The 18,370-nt window shown below is 42.1% G+C and overlaps 2 protein-coding genes across 2 annotated transcripts in view; both read right to left on the reverse strand.

The window, feature by feature from the left end:
* Nucleotides 1-18,370, reverse strand: part of pomp (proteasome maturation protein) — a 102,972-nt gene that overhangs the window by 28,497 nt on the left and 56,105 nt on the right. The window lies entirely within an intron of this gene.
* Nucleotides 13,671-17,536, reverse strand: LOC310868134 (histidine N-acetyltransferase-like; the record flags this gene model as incomplete). Its single annotated transcript, XM_083778395.1, has 6 exons — nt 13,671-14,246; nt 14,552-14,654; nt 15,260-15,369; nt 16,253-16,449; nt 16,807-16,836; nt 17,335-17,536. The coding sequence occupies 6 exons, from the start codon at nt 17,534-17,536 to the stop codon at nt 13,671-13,673; spliced, it is 1,218 nt and encodes a 405-aa protein (XP_083634521.1).

Below are 18,370 nucleotides of genomic sequence, written 5' to 3' on the forward strand. Positions count from 1 at the left end.
CCCGGAGAACGCTTTGTCCATATTCTTTTACAGTCTATGTATAAACACGCCCAAAATAATTACCGTAAGTGACAGTATGAACTTGCAGATCTGCTTTTGTCAACAATAAAATCTTGGGGGGAAAAAGTGACAAGTGTGCAATGTTTTGAAACATTTTAACAACAGAAATCTGGTATGGCATTATGTTTAGGTGTAGGCTCCATGAGCGTTATTCATAGTCTGGATTTTCGGTGATGAGGTGACCTCACCGAACTACAACATAGCGTCACGAGCCACGGTGAAGAGCAAACCACCACCACTGCCCCAGCCCTTCTCTCTGTTTTTACTCACCACCGCTCAACGTTATTTCAGCTCCGGTGGTCACCTCACCACCGGAGTGGTGGTCACCTCACCACCGAAAATCCAGACTATGAATGAGTCTTTAGTTGGACAAATACATTTATGTGGGGGTCCTTGACATGAAAATGTGAGAAACACTGGTTTAAATGGGAAACAAGCCCATGCAAATAAACAACTACACCATACCAGCTCAGTGGCCTTGTGGTTAGTGTCCGCCCTGAAACTGGGAGGTTGATTGATTGATTGATTGATTGATTGAAGTATTTATCAGTATCAGTATTTAACAGTTTTCAGAAGGGTACATTTCACATGGTAAATGGTGCATTTATATAGCGCCTTTATCCAAGGCGCTTTACAGAGATTGTGCATTACATTCACCCATTCACACACCGATGGCAGTGGAAACCATGCAAGGCACCAACTAGCACATCGGGAGAAATTAGGGGTTCAGTGTCTTGCTCAAGGACACTCTGGGGGAGCCCGGGTTCGAACTGGCAACCTTACGGTTACCATCCAGGCACTCTACCCCTGAGCCACCACCGCCCATGAAAGCACAACTCAATACAAAGACTGTTACTGTGGACGACGGTCAGGGTTCGATCCCTGGCCAGGTCATACCAAAGACTGTAAAAATGGGACTACACATGAACTATACATCAACTACACATGATTCCCGAGTGCGGCACTGCTGCAGCTCACCGCTCCAAGAGAAGGGTCAAATGCAGAGAACAAATCTTACATACAGAAATGTATGTGACAAATCGTAGGACTTTACTCTGACCCATAGCTCTAATGCAAAGGCATTAGAGCTATGGTCACCAGAGCTATATTGACCTGTACTTTCTTTGAAATGTACCCATTCTACAAACCGAATAACATTTTCAATCAAGCAACTTCACAGAAAAAGAAGCCCAAGGTTCCTTATAATAAGCAGACATGGCAACACTGAAAGAAACCTGTGTTTCTAACACAGGCTAATAGAGTAAAGAGAAATTATATTTACAAAAGTGAGTTGACCCCGGACAGTGTAGTTGTTATCTGTTATGTAACACAGTGGGTTCTCCCCTTTTGTGAGAAAGTCTGGGAAGGAGAGAGCTGGGCAGAGTTTGTTTAGACAAGGATCATGGATTTTGAAGGTGTTTTCAAATTCTGAAGACATCATGCCACAACATGCCACCAAGATTACACGTAAAACAACCCAGTATAAAGTACATAATATATAATTTACACCTGTTATGACATTCCATATGTTGATCTGACCTCTTCAAACCCTGTACACTCAAGACACACTCCATATATGGCCATAGACCTCATCAAACCCTGTACACTCAAGACACTGCCATATGGAGCTGACCTATTCTGACATTCCATATGTTGATAATTCCATAATGTATTCCATACACTAAACCGCTGCCCGGCTCTAGAGCACCGATTCGTTAATGATGGAAGTTGGAGATCCATGCCCCACCCGGCTATGCAATACCCGTTGTACCCGTGTCAGAGTACCTGTTCCACCCACCTGTCTGTCGTTTTTATTCCAATATATGGAGATTTATGTATCTGTCTCGCTGTGGCTATATATGGAGTTCTGTGTCAGGCATGCCCAAATATGGAGTGTTGTGATATCAGAACAGGTCAGCTCCATATATGGAACATGGGCAAGGGCCCTGTCCAGAGCCCAGGCAGAGGCCTTTTGTGGCATTTCTGGACAACCGTGGGTCCGACCGACTCGACACCGGGCACTGCACTCCCTGTGGGGGTGTGGAAGGCGTGTGTTGAATTAGAAGTCGGCAGGGCGAACAGTTCTCGAGTTACGTGCATTACAGCCGTACACACATACAGACAGACGTACAGAGACATGGTGCATTTATAGATAGATGTTGATCTGACCCCGCATGCCAAAGTACCCGCGCTCGCCCAGCAGTCTGCCGTCACCCAGGCGGATGCGTGCACACGACCTTGCCCTACTCGCCCTCGGAAGTTTTACAGGTTATTATTATAGCTATAGCACAATGTAGAATACTGTTAGAACTTAGAAGTAAAAGTCCTGCATTAAAATGTTACCAATGAGTATTGGCTCCAAAATAAACTGTTCTTATTTCCTTTCCTGAATGATGGGAGTTTGTACAAAAACATGTTTTAAAATCATGTCCAAGACTTGTTCTCTCGGTCTGTACATTTAAACTTTAAAATATGTTATGCTGTGCAAACAAACATCACAACGAAAATGGTTAATACAGTAGCTGGTTAATAACAAAAATGCCCTCACTAAAATATTGATGCATTTGGCTTAAATATTATACTCTAGACTAGAGCAGTGTTTACCAACCTTTTTTGTCCCAGGGCACACTTTTCATAGCCTAAAAATCTCGGGGCACACCTAGATATACGGTACATTATAGAGTCAAGAGTTAAATGGTGCATGGTGAAACTTGAAAGCACACAAATACTTCCTTAATGTCAATGAAGTCTACACCCACAACACCAGAGAGAGTTCAACAAACCATGTTGTTAGATAATTATGTCTTATCTGTTTACAAACTAATGCCCAGTGGTCAATGTCCCATATCCTCCTGAACTTTGGGCCAGGTCACCTCATATTGTCACCTTATTCTCCCATATCATCATTAGCCTTAGTCTACTGCCTGTTTACTCCGGGTTGTTCTCCTTATCATCATTAATGTCATGTCATCCATGTTTATGGCCAAAATGTGGAACGCCCTACCAACAGTCATTAAGACATGCGATTCCCTTGAATCCTTCAAATCCACTCTCAAAGGGCACCTACGGACGGCTGCAATTCGAAACTGGCCCCCTTTAAAGACGTACAAAAATGTTATGTCTTTAAATGTTTTGATGAATTGAACAAGGTAAACAAGTGTAATGCTTTATTGGGTGGTCCACTCACTGTAACAGTTTTAGTATTTAGTTGTGCTTGAAATGTACTGTAATTCTGCAAACTGTTAATACATATACTTCAATCAATCAATCACACCCCTTCCAGGTGCTCAGTGATGTTTTGGCCCCAGGGCATTTCTGAAGCAGCTGCATCTTTAATGACTCTTCTCTCTGTGATTGATCCGACTTATTCCAGCATTACTTTACAGCAGCGGTGAATATCTCAAATGAAATGTAATTCGTGCAAGATTTGTACAAGATTTGTCGTTAAAAAAAGGTTTCAAAAATATGAAAAGATTTTAAATGTTTTCAAAACCTTTTGAAAACATCCAAACTAATCACAGATCTATAGCTCACAATGCTTGTAGATAGGCTGTTTTCAAATTGCCGAAAACAGGGTCAAAGCCGTGGTTGGGCTGCTTCTTAACACATTTTTCTGCGGGAGTCGGGACCCCCTGGAACCCCCTCAAGGAGTGATCATGGGCCTCCTGGGCTGGGTCCTCGGACCCAACTTTGAGAACCTGAACCACTGCTTGATATGAGCGTTAATCTAAATGATATTGCATAGCTTTAACAAGCAACCGATTGAGACAGACTGGAACACAATGGAAACAAGCCAGGGCTATTTTGTGTCATCCTTTATTAGCAATCTTTGTAAACCTCTGCACAATCTTCAAAACTGTTAATAAAAGTATTCAATCAATCAATCAATCAATCAAGTAATATGCATTGAAAATGAGCTGGTAAACTGTATGACTTATGTCTAATACTCATTATAATATACACAGCAAATACACACACAGAGTGAGAATCATGCATCCCTTGTCAATTTCCTTATGTGATGTTGGGGGGGGAATGACTAATTAAATCTTGTCGCTCGCATTAGAACAATGGGATAAAATAATCTAAATACTGGCTACACTCCTGTAACCATTATGCACTGTACTGTGGGAACTCTACAACACACACTGCCCTCTTGTGTTTCAAAGTTGTTGTTGCAGGCAATTTCACTTTCAAGATTTCAAAATGCCAAAGACCACTTAACTACTTAAACATGAATGTACAGCGATTGGAAGTATGTCTCAATGTCAAGTTATCTGTGGAATTTTCTTTACCCTTCTGCCCACTGTGAAAATTTCGCTCCTATGCCACAAAAATGTGGAACGCCCTAGCGTCGTAAAGGAAAGTGAATCTCAGCTGCTTAGGCTCATGCACTCAACTTAAAAAATAAACGTATTTGTTAATTTAGCTTGTTTATTTTCTCAGGGAGCACCATGAGGCCAATTCAAAATATTTCTGGTGGCATGAGTTCGTCCTCGGTTTACAGCCACAGGGTGTGTGCAAAGATTCACAACATATATTCTGTCCAGCGGTTACCCAGATTAGCTGGTCTCACACACGCACAACGAAACCAGTCACAAATTGTATTTATATTGGCCATATGTGTCCTAAACAAACATTAAAAGTCCATGGCTGCCATATGACGTAATTTAAAAAGTGAGGCAAAAACATTATATTTTGAACCAACACAAATCAACAAACAAAAGCCATCAGTGTTACCAAATTAGATTTTAATTTGAATTATCTTTCTGAGTATGGCTGACTCCAATCATTCAGTCAGAATGACTGGAGTCTTGTTTAACTTAGAGAAACTTTGGCTGATTTCTATGAAGGTTTTGGCTTTGGTCTCTGGGAGAACAAAGAGGAGGAAGATGGCACACGCTGCACAGATCACCATAAAGAACAGAACAAAGAGGAGGAAGATGGCACACGCTGCACAGATCACCATAAAGAACAGAACAAAGAGGAGGAAGATGGCACACGCTGCACAGATCACCATAAAGAACAGAACAAAGAGGAGGAAGATGGCACACGCTGCACAGATCACCATAAAGAACAGAACAAAGAGGAGGAAGATGGCACACGCTGCACAGATCACCATAAAGAACAGAACAAAGAGGAGGAAGATGGCACACGCTGCACAGATCACCATAAAGAACAGAACAAAGAGGAGGAAGATGGCACACGCTGCACAGATCACCATAAAGAACAGAACAAAGAGGAGGAAGATGGCACACGCTGCACAGATCACCATAAAGAACAGAACAAAGAGGAGGAAGATGGCACACGCTGCACAGATCACCATAAAGAACAGAACAAAGAGGAGGAAGATGGCACACGCTGCACAGATCACCATAAAGAACAGAAACACAGAGGAGGAAGATGGCACACGCTGCACAGATCACCATAAAGAACAGAAACACAGAGGAGGAAGATGGCACACGCTGCACAGATCACCATGAACACCAGAACAAAGAGGAGGAAGATGGCACACGCTGCACAGATCACCATAAAGAACAGAACAAAGAGGAGGAAGATGGCACACGCTGCACAGATCACCATAAAGAACAGAAACACAGAGGAGGAAGATGGCACACGCTGCACAGATCACCATAAAGAACAGAAACACAGAGGAGGAAGATGGCACACGCTGCACAGATCACCATGAACACCAGAACAAAGAGGAGGAAGATGGCACACGCTGCACAGATCACCATGAACACCAGAACAAAGAGGAGGAAGATGGCACACGCTGCACAGATCACCATGAACACCAGAACAAAGAGGAGGAAGATGGCACACGCTGCACAGATCACCATAAAGAACAGAAACACATAGTCTTGCAGGGCATTCTGTAGAGTAAACACAAAAAAATAAGAAGAAAAAAGTCAGTAATAACTTAATAAGTCAGTCAAGATATGGGACATTTGTTCATTTAATCACCTGAAGGTAAGGGAATGTAATTCCCATGGTGAAGTTGGACATCCAGAGTACAATTCCATAAAGCATTATGGCAGAAGATCTGAAGGAGTATTCAAACAATTCACTGACCACAGTAGAAGAAACTGCACCTGGGGAACACACACACGCGCACACACACACACACACACACACACACACACACACACACACGCGTGCACACACACACACGCAGATGTGGTTACCCTCACACACAAGTCATGGCTTGTAGCCGTGAGAACCCTAGGAATTACAGGCCTATAGTCAACATACGTACAGTATGATTCTATGTCATGTTTGGTTGCATGGGCTGTCAAGGCCAGAAAGTAGTTTTTGCCACTCAGTAGGCGTTCCTGCGTAACTTCCGGTTTTGATGATGATGTCACGTGCATACCCTCTATTGAGGCCCCTCAATACATCACTCGAGCGGGTACAATAATTAAGTCAATATTGTATGTTCAACATTACTGTTTTAATAAAAAATTGCCTAAAAAGTTGGGAAGCCAAGTATAACAAAAACAATGGAGGAAAAACTAAAGGAAGTTTTTAAGATGACCCCAGAGATCATGTATGATGATAATGATCTGTATGATTGAAAGAAAACAATATGTGACCTATGTATAGGTAGATAGGTCTTGATGGCCCAATGAAATTAATTGAATTTAATTCAATTTAAATTCTAGGACTTACAGTTCAACACATAGGCCAACATATTAAGTAATGTGTTAATTACCTGAACCACTAGCTTCAAAGACAATAACAGCCAATACAGAGGCAAAACTGAGGTAGGGCATCCATGATGCTTTGTCCTGTAGGAAATTCACAGTAGACATTGATTAAATAGTAAGCTCTGTTATAGTTGTCAGAAGCACTTTTTTTAACAAACGCACATGGACATTAAGGATGTTTAATCAATAGTATAGATTTATTTATTAATTTTTATTTATTTTAAGAATTGTTTTGGTTTCTGCCAGACAGCGATGATATACAAAGTACCAAGAACTACCACTGCTGATGTACAAATAAAAAAGTGTACTTGTAAAACGAGCGTCACTGTTCTTCTTCCAGTACGTTCAATCACCGTCCCCTGAACAGAGACAGATCAACAAGATAGAAGACAAATATCAAAGCACTGAAAATTCTATGAAGCAAGAGTTGTCAGCACCAATGTATGTTTTAAATTATAGAGCTAGTGTTGTTCAACATTTGTGACTAGGTCCAACTCTTTATGCCGCATGTAGGCCTTGTATATTTAGCCATTGTAAAGTTTTGACAACTGTGGATTATGCTGGTGGACCCATTGAAAAACAACTGCTGTATCCTTTAAATAAAATTAGCTTTTCGTACTTACAACAATCGTGGTAGATATAAGCTCTATAGCACCTAAGCTAAGGGTGACATAGGGTATCAATTCAACATCAAAGCCCATAGCTGTGAACAGCCTGTTACTGTAGTAATACAGCTGTAAAGGCAAGAAAAAGACAAACACATATTATAGTTAAATACGGTGAATATGGATTTGTTGCTGTCGGGAAGAAACCAGCTGGTTATGCAAAACTGTATGAAATTAAAACATTTAAATAGATAAATGATTAAATAGTTACAACAGATCCAATGTAGGTATATATTTACAAGCTAGTTAATATCTTTCATTAGTTAAATATTTCTAAAAACATACACAGTTAACCACTTTGTACGGCTGGTATAGGTGAAAATATTAAAAATTTTAATTGACTGAACAATGGAGATACAAGGTTTATTCCTGACAGTGACAACATGATGAACAACAATGTTACCATACAGCATTTATCCCACCGAAACTGATGCCCATCCCGAGGACACAGGCCACGATCATCTGCCAGCGAACATGTGGGTTTCTGAGGATCTGATTGACAGAGACGGTCTTGATGTCTCTCTGGCGTTGCTCCTCAGCCTTGATCTCCTCCAACTCCTCAGACACATCTTCTTCCCTTCGGAACATCTGGAGTGCTGTGACACACAAATAATGTGAAGCCATCTGTCAGGAATTAATTTAAGAAGCTAATGCACCTACATGAAGTAAGTATTCTCTCGAGCCAGACTGTTGCCTCCCACAATTTTCAAATGCTTCCGTTATAGTCTGAACAACCGTTAATACCTTTCTTAGCTCCAGCCTCATCGTTCTTTTGAATCAGCAGATATCGAGGGCTTTCAGGAAAGATGGGAAGCAACGACAGCTGCAGAACGGCAGGCAGTGAGATGAAAACATACATAGGTAGATCCACCTGGACTCCTATAGCCAAAAACAAACCAAAATGGAGAGGTACATTTAATGAAATAAAATAAAACATGGCTCCTGGTTCTGGCATCTGCCTCGTATGACTGTTACACATGCATAACTCTCACTTCAGTCTGAAACATAACTAAATAGGAAGTATTACTTAATGAGTTTTCAATCAATGCATATTATGCTTCCAATGTACAGATCCCTCACAACACTGACCTGCCATCACCATCTTGGAAGTAGGCTACAAGAGTTAACACCTTGTACTTAAACTGTAGGTTTGCTGCGTGTGTGCATGCATACATACACATAGGCCTACAGTGAATGCACAATTGCAAATGCATACAAACATAATTACATACATACCGGTACCTTCTTATAATATACAATAATTATTATACTGTGTATATAGTTTGTGTACCATGTTATGGCAAATACTTTGCTATCCCTAATGGTAGACTTAAGCCCAAACCACACCAGTTGCAACTCCTTAATTGCAACAAAACCGTTTTAAGGTCAACCACACCAATGCAACTCCTTGCAACTGAAGGAGTTCCATTGCTGTAGTTGACCTTAGAACGGTTTTGTTGCATGATGAGTTGCAACTGGTGTGGTTTGGTCTCATTAAGGCAATCCTCCTGTTCTCCAGATCGTTTCTGCTCATTCTCATCTTTCCTTCTGTCTTACAGGCTGTCCTTTCTTTTGTTGTCGAAGCAGAATATTTCAACAGCTTCCTCTCCCACTTGAAGAACAAGTTATGTTCTGCGGGGTCCGTCCTCGAAATGGTTCCCCTGGAAAAAGAGCAGGTGAGAGATGTTCTCCTTGACCCCAAACTCCACTCCAGGGTCCATCTAGCTACCCGGCGCAGCCATCATTCAAAACTGGCAGCCGCTGCGACCAGTCGAAGGCAACCTGGAGATCCTGGCCAGGCGGAATCTCACATGGTTGGCTGACAGCGAGGAAGCTCCTGTTTTTCTCAGTTTCTACACGCCTCCGCACCCTGTCCCGTATAATGGAGGGTCGATGCGGCTGAACATTGACATGTTTGGGACAGACCACGTCCTGGCTCAGCGCGCACTGGTGGGCCTCCTCGAGAGGGTGTCTGAGAAGGGGGAACTGAAGGGGACAGTGGTGGTTTATGTTCACATGGCCTTGTGACTGTGGGAGACGCTGCAGGGTTTCTGCGAGGGCCACACAGGGGTGACGAGGAACAGGGAATATAGGGAACAGTTGTTCATGGAGAAATAATTTGAGGGATGAATGAAGGGAGGTGTTTAATGTGCCTTCAAAAGTGACCATTATCGGCAATGCAGATTTATTTTATCATCTTTAACCGATTAAGACTTAGTTGGAGGCCCAGGCCGTAGCGTAACGGTCTGGGCACCGGACTGGTGATCCAGTCGCGGTGTGCCACGGGTTCGACTCCCCGACCCGACACGGCCCTTACCGCATGTCATCCCCCCATCTCTCTCCCGTTTCCTGTCAGCCTACTTTCTATCCCTTAAAAAATCAATAAAGGCGTAAGCCGCAAAAAATATCTTAAAAAAAAAAAAAAAAGACTTAGTTGGAACGCATCTGTGTCACCTTAGAGCTTTTAACCACTTTAGCTAATTTTGAAAAATCATGAAAACATGTGCAAATCATTGAATATATTTCACAGCAAACGTTTTTTACTCATATCTTTGCTTCTGGGGGGTCCCTGGAACAACATGTTCAGATGGGGGTCGACGGCCAGTTACAATTTTGGGGCTCCTTGACATGAAATAGTTTGAGAAATTCTGGGGCAGAGGTTCATCGTTGGCATCCAGGGACTGTGTGTGTGCAAAATTTGGTATCGACCAGGTTAACGGTGCCGGAGATTAGCTGTTCACAGACGGACGGACACACAGACGGACGGACGGAGTGCAAAACATACTCTCTCCCCATGCCTTCGGCCTGGTGGAGACAATCAACAGCAGAGTCAATAGGTGGAGCCGACCTTGAAATGAAAACTGATAAGTACACGGTGCACGGTTTATTGGTGGCACAGCAACATTCTGATCCTGTGCCCATGATTTACACCAAGATAGTATTGAGAGGAGAACTATAGTGCATGGGTGACTTCATGATCCTGTGCCTGATTTGCACCAAGATAGCGTAGCGCTTCCAGGTGGGGACGACGACTGTAGGCTATACGGTGTTGCGTTACTACTTGCCTATCGGGCCATATGGCTCTTTAGTTGACTGGTAACATACTGTGCCTTCTTTGGAATGGGGAACGGTTTGCCTCCCGGCCGAGGCTACAATAGTATTGACATATACAGATACAGGTAGGCAGTGTTGCATTGGTGATTTGATCTCTGGTAGTATGATCAGGTCACACCAGATATGACCCATGATATGCATACATAATAATAATAATACTACTACTACTACTAATAATAATAATAATAATAATACAACTTTATTTGTATAGTACCTTTCATGACATGAAATGCAGCTCAAAGTGCTCAAAGTGCTGAACATGGTGGACCCTCTTGTAAACAAGTGTAATGCTTAATTGGGTTGTCTACTCACAGTTAACAGTCTTTGTATTGAGTTTGTGCTTGAAATGTACTGTAATTCTGCAAACTGTTAATAAATATTTCATTCAATCAATCAATCAATCTTTACAGAACAATGGAGAAAGAAAGAAAAGAAAAGCAAGGCATAAACATTAAAAATAATAGCAGTAATGCAATACAGTGAGGACATGAATAACAAGTTTCATGGAGTTTTAAAAGTCTTATCAGGCAAATAAATGCCCTGTTTATAGTCCGGCAGCCGGGCCTGCAGGGTGTGAAATGTGGTATATAGTCTTTTTTATTGGCCTAATATATATATACCTTCATGAATCCACTTGCTGACCGGCTCTCGTTATTGGGCAATTTTTTATAGGGGTTTATAATTTATGTGACCATACCTCTGTAATTTTGTGTGAATTTAGCATAATTAGGTAATGAATGGCATATTAACATTCAACCGGACTGAGCGCAGTATGCAATTGCATGGTATTTTGTTCTTGTAAAGGTGTTTTTTAGGTCATTGAATATATGCTAATAGAAAAATAAACTTTTAAACTAAACTATTAATGTGTGCAACTTGTAGTCCAGCTTGCATGACGGTTAAACATCAACTTCTTCCTCATCAGAAGATTAAATTTAGCTTGCATTTTTTAAATTATTGCTGTGATCATGTTCCCAATCATTATACCTGGCAAGGAATTGTGTGGCCTTTGGCTTATTATTGTCAGAAGGTCCATGAGAGTGTCACTTTGGAACTGGGAGCAAATGGCTTTATTGATATGGGTGTAATAATGTTCACTATCAATCTCAATGTCTCCAATCGCTGTGTATCTTCTTTGATATTGCATCAATTGCTATGACTGTGATATCACCTTTGCTGCATATGATTTGAAAAAAGGTATCTGTGCCAACCCAGGGGAATACAACATAATGAGTTCTCCTCTAAAGTAATCAACTAGGTTTGATAACAACTTTTTACGAGTAAGGATGGTTCCACCAGCATCCTCATATTCCTTGTATAGACTAATTGAGGTATGCTGCATGTTTGATCTCTTTTGAACAAGACATGTGATGACAGAAAATAAATGCTGTGTCTTTTGGTTCTGTGCTATTCAGTGTAAATGCCTGCAGAATGCAGGTGAAACGGAACACCTGCAAGTCTGATGTGGATTGCGTTTGCTTGTTCATTCTTGACCGTGTTGCAGACACCTACGATAGTCTCCTTTAGGCAGTTTTCATCTTCTTTGCATAGATATGCCATTTCCCATCGAGATTGGGTGTTTAGGATCATTAATTATTTCACAATTATCACCACAAAACAGACAAGTGTTGGTGAGCAATGAACTTGGATTGTTCTGATCGTCAGCTGTTGCTCATGCAGACTCAAATTAAACATAAAAGTCATCTGTTAACCCATTCTGACCGGGCACCCATTTTGGTGTCAGCATCACGTCATGCTTTAGCTATTTAAAAATAGCAGATCTACAAGGTCATATCGCGCCACCGAGTGGCGCGATACGAGCTTGTAGGTCTGCTATTTTTGAAAAATCGAAGAACGACTGACATTTTTTTTAATCTGATCTCAGGTCAGAATGGGTTCATCAGACCAGTGTGTGTCCGGCGGAAACCTCGTATGAATCTGATCTCAGGTCAGAATGGGTTTTAATTTAGCTTGTTCATTTTCTCAGGGAGCACAGTCAGCACACTCAGTGAGGTGCTTAGGTTGCTACGAATTCCAATATGACAGGTAGACTACAATGAACAAATAAAACTGCTTTAAATCAACCATTACTGCATTTGTGGAAGCATTCTGCAAAAAAAACACGTTGTGATGCGTTGTGAACTTGTAGAGATGGCCTATTATTGAAGTGATTTGGTGTAGAGGGGGGAAAAAAGAGGGGACCAAGTATAGAGCTCTGTACAGACCCCCGGTCAACTGAAGTACATACGGTTTCACGTGGTTAACTCATTGAGGCTTGAGACCAGATCCTACAAATGTCTTCTAAGTCAGACAGTTTTCTGAAAAAAATTTCTATATTGAGTTTGAGTTTGAATCTTTATTTCGGTCATTTAAAAACAATATTATGGTTGTAAAGCAATTTACATTGATTAGTCAACATAGTGACTATTTTAGACGAAAGGGTATGGGCTGAAGCATAAAGCTGATTTTGCCCACCTTTTTACATAATAAAATAATAATAATAATAATAGTCTATGATAAAATATCACAGTAGCATATATGAAAAGCACAAATGAGAATGTAATATCGAGTTACCGTAGAAATATTACTAAAAACAGAAAAGGAAAAAGAGATAGAACAAAAAGTAAACAAAATGTTGGTTTACATTAGTTTTAGTTACATTTTATACAGTTTTATAGTTACATTAAGTACTATACATGTGTATTGTATACTATATTATTTTTACATATATTCACCCAATCACCCATTCACCCATTTTCTATGATATTTCTCAGTTTGTTTGTTCTGCTGCTATATATTCATCAATTACCTTTGCTTTAAATAATTTCTTATCAATGGTTCTCAAACTATTTCATGTCAAGGAGCCTGTAACTGGCCGTCGACCCCCATCTGAACATGTTGTTCCAGGGACCCCCCAGAAGCAAAGATATGAGTAAAAAACGTTTGCTGTGAAATATAATCAATGATTTGCACATGTTTTCAAGATTTTTTAAAAATTAGCTAAAGTGGTTAAAAGCTCTAAGGTGACACAGATGCGTTCTAACTAAGTCTTAATCGGTTAAAGATGATAAAATTAATCTGCATTGCCGATAATGGTCACGTTTGAAGGCACATTCAACACCTCCCTTCATTCCTCACATCCCTCAAATTCTTTCTCCAGGAGCAACATTTCCCTAAACATTTCCCGAAATGTCACCCCTGGGTGGCCCTCGCAGAAACCCTGCAGCGTCTCCCACAGTGACAAGGCCATGTGAACAAAAACAAAAACTGTCCCCTTCAGCTCCCCCTTCTCAGACACCCTCTCGAGGAGGCCCACCAGTGCGCGCTGAGCCAGGACGTGGTCTGTCCCAAACATGTCAATGTTCAGCCGCATCGACCCTCCGTTTTGTCCGACGGGGTACGGAGGCGTGGAGAAACTGAGAAAAACAGGAGCTTCCTCGCTGTCAGCCAACCATGTGAGATTCCGCCTGGCCAGGATCTCCAGGTTGCCTTCGACTGGTCGCAGCGGCTGCCAGTTTTGAATGATGGACCCGCCGGGTAGCTGGACCCTGGAGTGGAGTTTGGGGTCAAGGAGAACATCTCTCACCTGCTCTTTTTCCAGGGGAACCATTTCGAGGACGGACCCCGCAGAACATAACTTGTTCTTCAAGTGGGAGAGGAAGCTGTTGAAATATTCTGCTTCGACAACTAAAGAAAGGAGAGCCTGTAAGACAGAAGCAGAGATGAGAATGAGCGGAAACGATGGGGAGAAAGGAGGATTGCCTCAATGAGCCTAAACACACCACACCAGTTGCAACTCCATGCAACAAAACCATTTTAAGGTCAACCACACCAGTGAAACTCTTGGGAGTTGCGCATTGGTGTGGTTGACCTTAAAACGGTCTTGTATATGTTATGTATATTGTATGAAGGTACCGGTATCATGGTATGTATGTATTTATTATGTTTGTATGTATGTGCAATGTTGCAATGTGCAATGTGTAATTGTGTATGCATGCATGCACACACCTGTCTTGCCAGCAAGCTATACTTGGGCAGTTGGTCATTTAGCCTGGTCAATCTCTTCATCCTTATGGTCGGATAGAGCTGTCGGACATAACTGTCAGCAAACCTACCGGTTAAGTACAAGGTTTCAAGGTGTTAACTCTTGTACTTCAAGCGTCAGTGTGGATAACAATGAAATTGTAAAAATGAATTAAGCAATTATTACACGTCAGGCATGACATTAGACCTTCAATAACATAACGTTGGTTATAGTACTACCCATGTACTAGATGAATACTTTTTTATAAACTAAAAGAAAACCAGGAAAAACAGTGAAAAACAGTGACATCTGCTGGCAAATCTCATTGTCATATATGGGATGTGCTGTCTCTTAAATTACATCACACTCCACATAACAGAGCACCCCAGACAACAGAAATCTACTGAATGTTAAAAGTTTAGGTTTTTTGAGTGCACATGGGCTCAGAAAACCTAAAATAATAATTTAAAAACAATTCACTGTACGTGACAGATGTTGCAGGCTGCTATTACATTCCGTATAATGAAAGACCATGTAATGGGGCCCTATCTTGGGCGTGCCTTACCCTAAACTTATTTGCCATATTTTACAATCTTGAAAAGACTATTTTAAAATGTTTTTCAAATTAGTAAAACATGACAAATAGGCATAAGGTAAGGAGTAAGCGTTGGCACAAGATATATCATGTCTACCTTAGTATGACGCCAGCCACACCGCGACCCCTTTCCGAGGCGAGCACCCTCAGACCCTCCACCACCACTGTGGTCTCCTCATCAACCACCAGGCATGACTCTAGTGCCACCTAGTGGAGGAAGGGAAAACATGTGACAGAGAAAATAATCAGAACTATGCAGGCTTCAAGCCTACCTGTATAGAGAGTCCAGTTCAGATTTGAATTGACAACTTTTTTCTAATCTATCTACAAGCTCACAACACACCGGAATGTGATGCAGTTTGAACTTGAAGATCAGCTATTCTTTAAGTTGTTTTCTTTGGCTTTTCACGTGGATATGTTCCTCTATGAATCGCTAGCCACACCCATTAAAAAAAAACTTGAATAACTAACTTACAGTAATAAAGAACAAAACATGGTAATACATCAAATACATCAAAATAGTCATCATGATTTGAATCACACGTAAGCTAAGAACCTAACAGTGGAATGTCTACATAATGAAACTATACACTATAGAGTGATATGTCTACAAAAAATGCTATATAAGTTAATTCATTTTAACCTTTGCATGCGCCTGTAAGGTCGCTGAGGCTTGGGCAAGTGCTACGGCACGTGCTGTGGGCTAAAATGAAGAGGTGGGTTTTCAGGGGTGCAGTACTTTAGTTAGACTAGTCATTGGTCCGAAAAACGACAACCCACCTCAAACCCTAATAACCGCAGCCGGAGCAGGCGCTAGTCCGAGACGCGGACGCATGTCGAACTAACGCTCCGTCGGATTATAGTATGCCTCCCGATTTTCAGAAGACGGTGGAAGATTGGGAGTGAGTCTGCAGTTCTAATTGCAATGGAAAGTGCATTCCATAGTTTTGGAGCCAGAAGGGGGGACGTGTGGAGCGCTGTACTGGCATTTTTAGTGAATGTATTTCCAGCTTCCCTGCGTTGGCTCATTGGCTGATCTGAGCTCGGGGCTAGGTCCAGTGAGTGACTTTGTGTCAGAATGTGTCCTCACCAGTTTCCCCTGGTTGCTGCGTCCCAGTAGAACCGTCCTCCCTGGCTCCTCCAGCCACTCATGGTAGCGGTGTGGCAGGTAATCGTTGCCTCCATAGATGCCTTCAGACATGGACATGACCTCCTGGTAGTCCTCAGGCTGGGCCAACCAGAACGTCAGACCCTCAGAGTCGCCCATGCACTTCCTCTCCATGCCAACTAGTGTGTGGATACCAGTGTTTATTTTGACAGCTAATTTTACTAAACATCATAAGATTTCAGTCAACTAAATCTACAGTTGATTTATTCGGTGGGCCTTGATGCCGTCCTATAATGGCTGATTTTACACTTGCTGAAAATAGCCAATCTACGACGCGACCTACAACACAATATCTATATAATGAAACTATAAAGTTGGTGTGTCCTACAAAGATTCACAAGAGATATTAGATAACAGATAACCTCTGTAATTAGTACAAATCACCAGAGGTTCCAATTAAGGTAATACTATTACTAGTCCTCTGCAAATAGGGCTACACTTTCTGCACTAAAAGACAAGTGGTCTCAGGGTCTTACCTGCTGCAGTGTTTAAGTCCTGATGTAGGTCTGGAGAGACAGAGGAAGTATAAACACAGGCTCACTGCTTGTCCTTTTATACAGTAGCAGTCTGCAATGCCTGTAGGGGGAGCCAGTACATCAATCTGAAACTGAAACTACAATAAAGTGCACGTGAGCTTCTTCATAGCACCTAATGAATATGTTGATGTTGCAGTAAGTTGCCCGTCTCCATTCCCTGGAGTGTGCAGTCCCTTCCTTGGAAGGTTTATAATTAACCCACAGTAAGTACTTACAAGAAATGTCTGACTTTTCATGAACAGCAGAAAAGTCTCTCTGGCTCCCCCTACTGAGACTGTAACTTACTTACTTAATACCCTTATGTCCCGGTGGAACATAAGGCTGCGACTATCTGCTTCCATCTGGTCCTATCCTGTGCAGCATGTTGTGCCTCGCCCCATGTCAGATTTGCCATATTCAGTTCTGAGGTCACAGTTCTCTGCCAGGTTGTTTTTGGCCTCCGTTGTTTCCTCTTTCCAGGTGGGGTACATCTTAGGGCCACTTTAGGAATGCTGTTCTGATCCATTCGAAGGACATGTCCGAGCCATCTGAGCCGTCTGTGTTTGATTTCCTGTACCACATTGTAACAGTTTGTCTTTAGGTACAGGTCCTCGTTGGAGATCTTTTCTGGCCAAAAGATGCGACATATCTTCCGGAGGCACCCATTGTGGAATAGGTTGATTTTATTCATGTCGCTCTCCACCACTCGCCAGCATTCTGAGCCATACAGCAAAACTGACTTAACGTTGCTGTTATACAGTTTGATCTTCGTTTTAGGCTGTATTGCTTAGATTTACAGATGGTCTGGAGGCTTGCAAATGTGCTGCGAGCTTTTCCGAGCCTTATACTGATGTCCCTGCTGCACGCATTGTCCTTACTGAGGAGACTTCCCAGATATGTGAACTCCTCAACGTAGTCAAGGGAGTTACCATCCACAGTGATTGGTGCATGTGGTGTTGGGTGTGTGCACATCACTTGGGTTTTGGAGATGTTGATGTTCAGACCTATCTGCTTAGCAAATCAGTCAGTCCTATCCGTCTTCTCTTGCAGGTGGGTGTGATTGGTGGAGAGAACAGCAATGTCATCAGCATAATAAAGATCTTCTAGCTGGGTGAAGAGAGTCCACTGGATGCCTCTGGGCTTATCTGAGATGGTCTTACGCATGGTCCAGTCAATGGCGATCAGGAAGAGTATGGGGGAGATGATAAATCCCTGGCGTACACCAAATTCCACAGGGAATGATTCCGTGAAAATGGTAAATGGTGCATTTATATAGCGCCTTTATCCAAGGCGCTTTACTGAGATTGCGCATTACATTCACCCATTCATACACACACATTCATACACCGATGGCAGCGGAAACCATGCAAGGCACCAACTAGCACATCGGGAGCAATTAGGGGTTCAGTGTCTTGCTCAAGGACACTTCGACAGTAACTCTGGGGGAGCCCGGGTTCGAACTGGCAACCTTACGGTTAACATCCAGGCACTCTACCCCTGAGCCACCGCCGCCCAGTGAAGTTGC

Source organism: Protomyctophum parallelum (genome assembly GCF_964188405.1).
Source record: "Protomyctophum parallelum genome assembly, chromosome: 12".
Taxonomy (NCBI): Eukaryota; Metazoa; Chordata; class Actinopteri; order Myctophiformes; family Myctophidae; genus Protomyctophum; species Protomyctophum parallelum.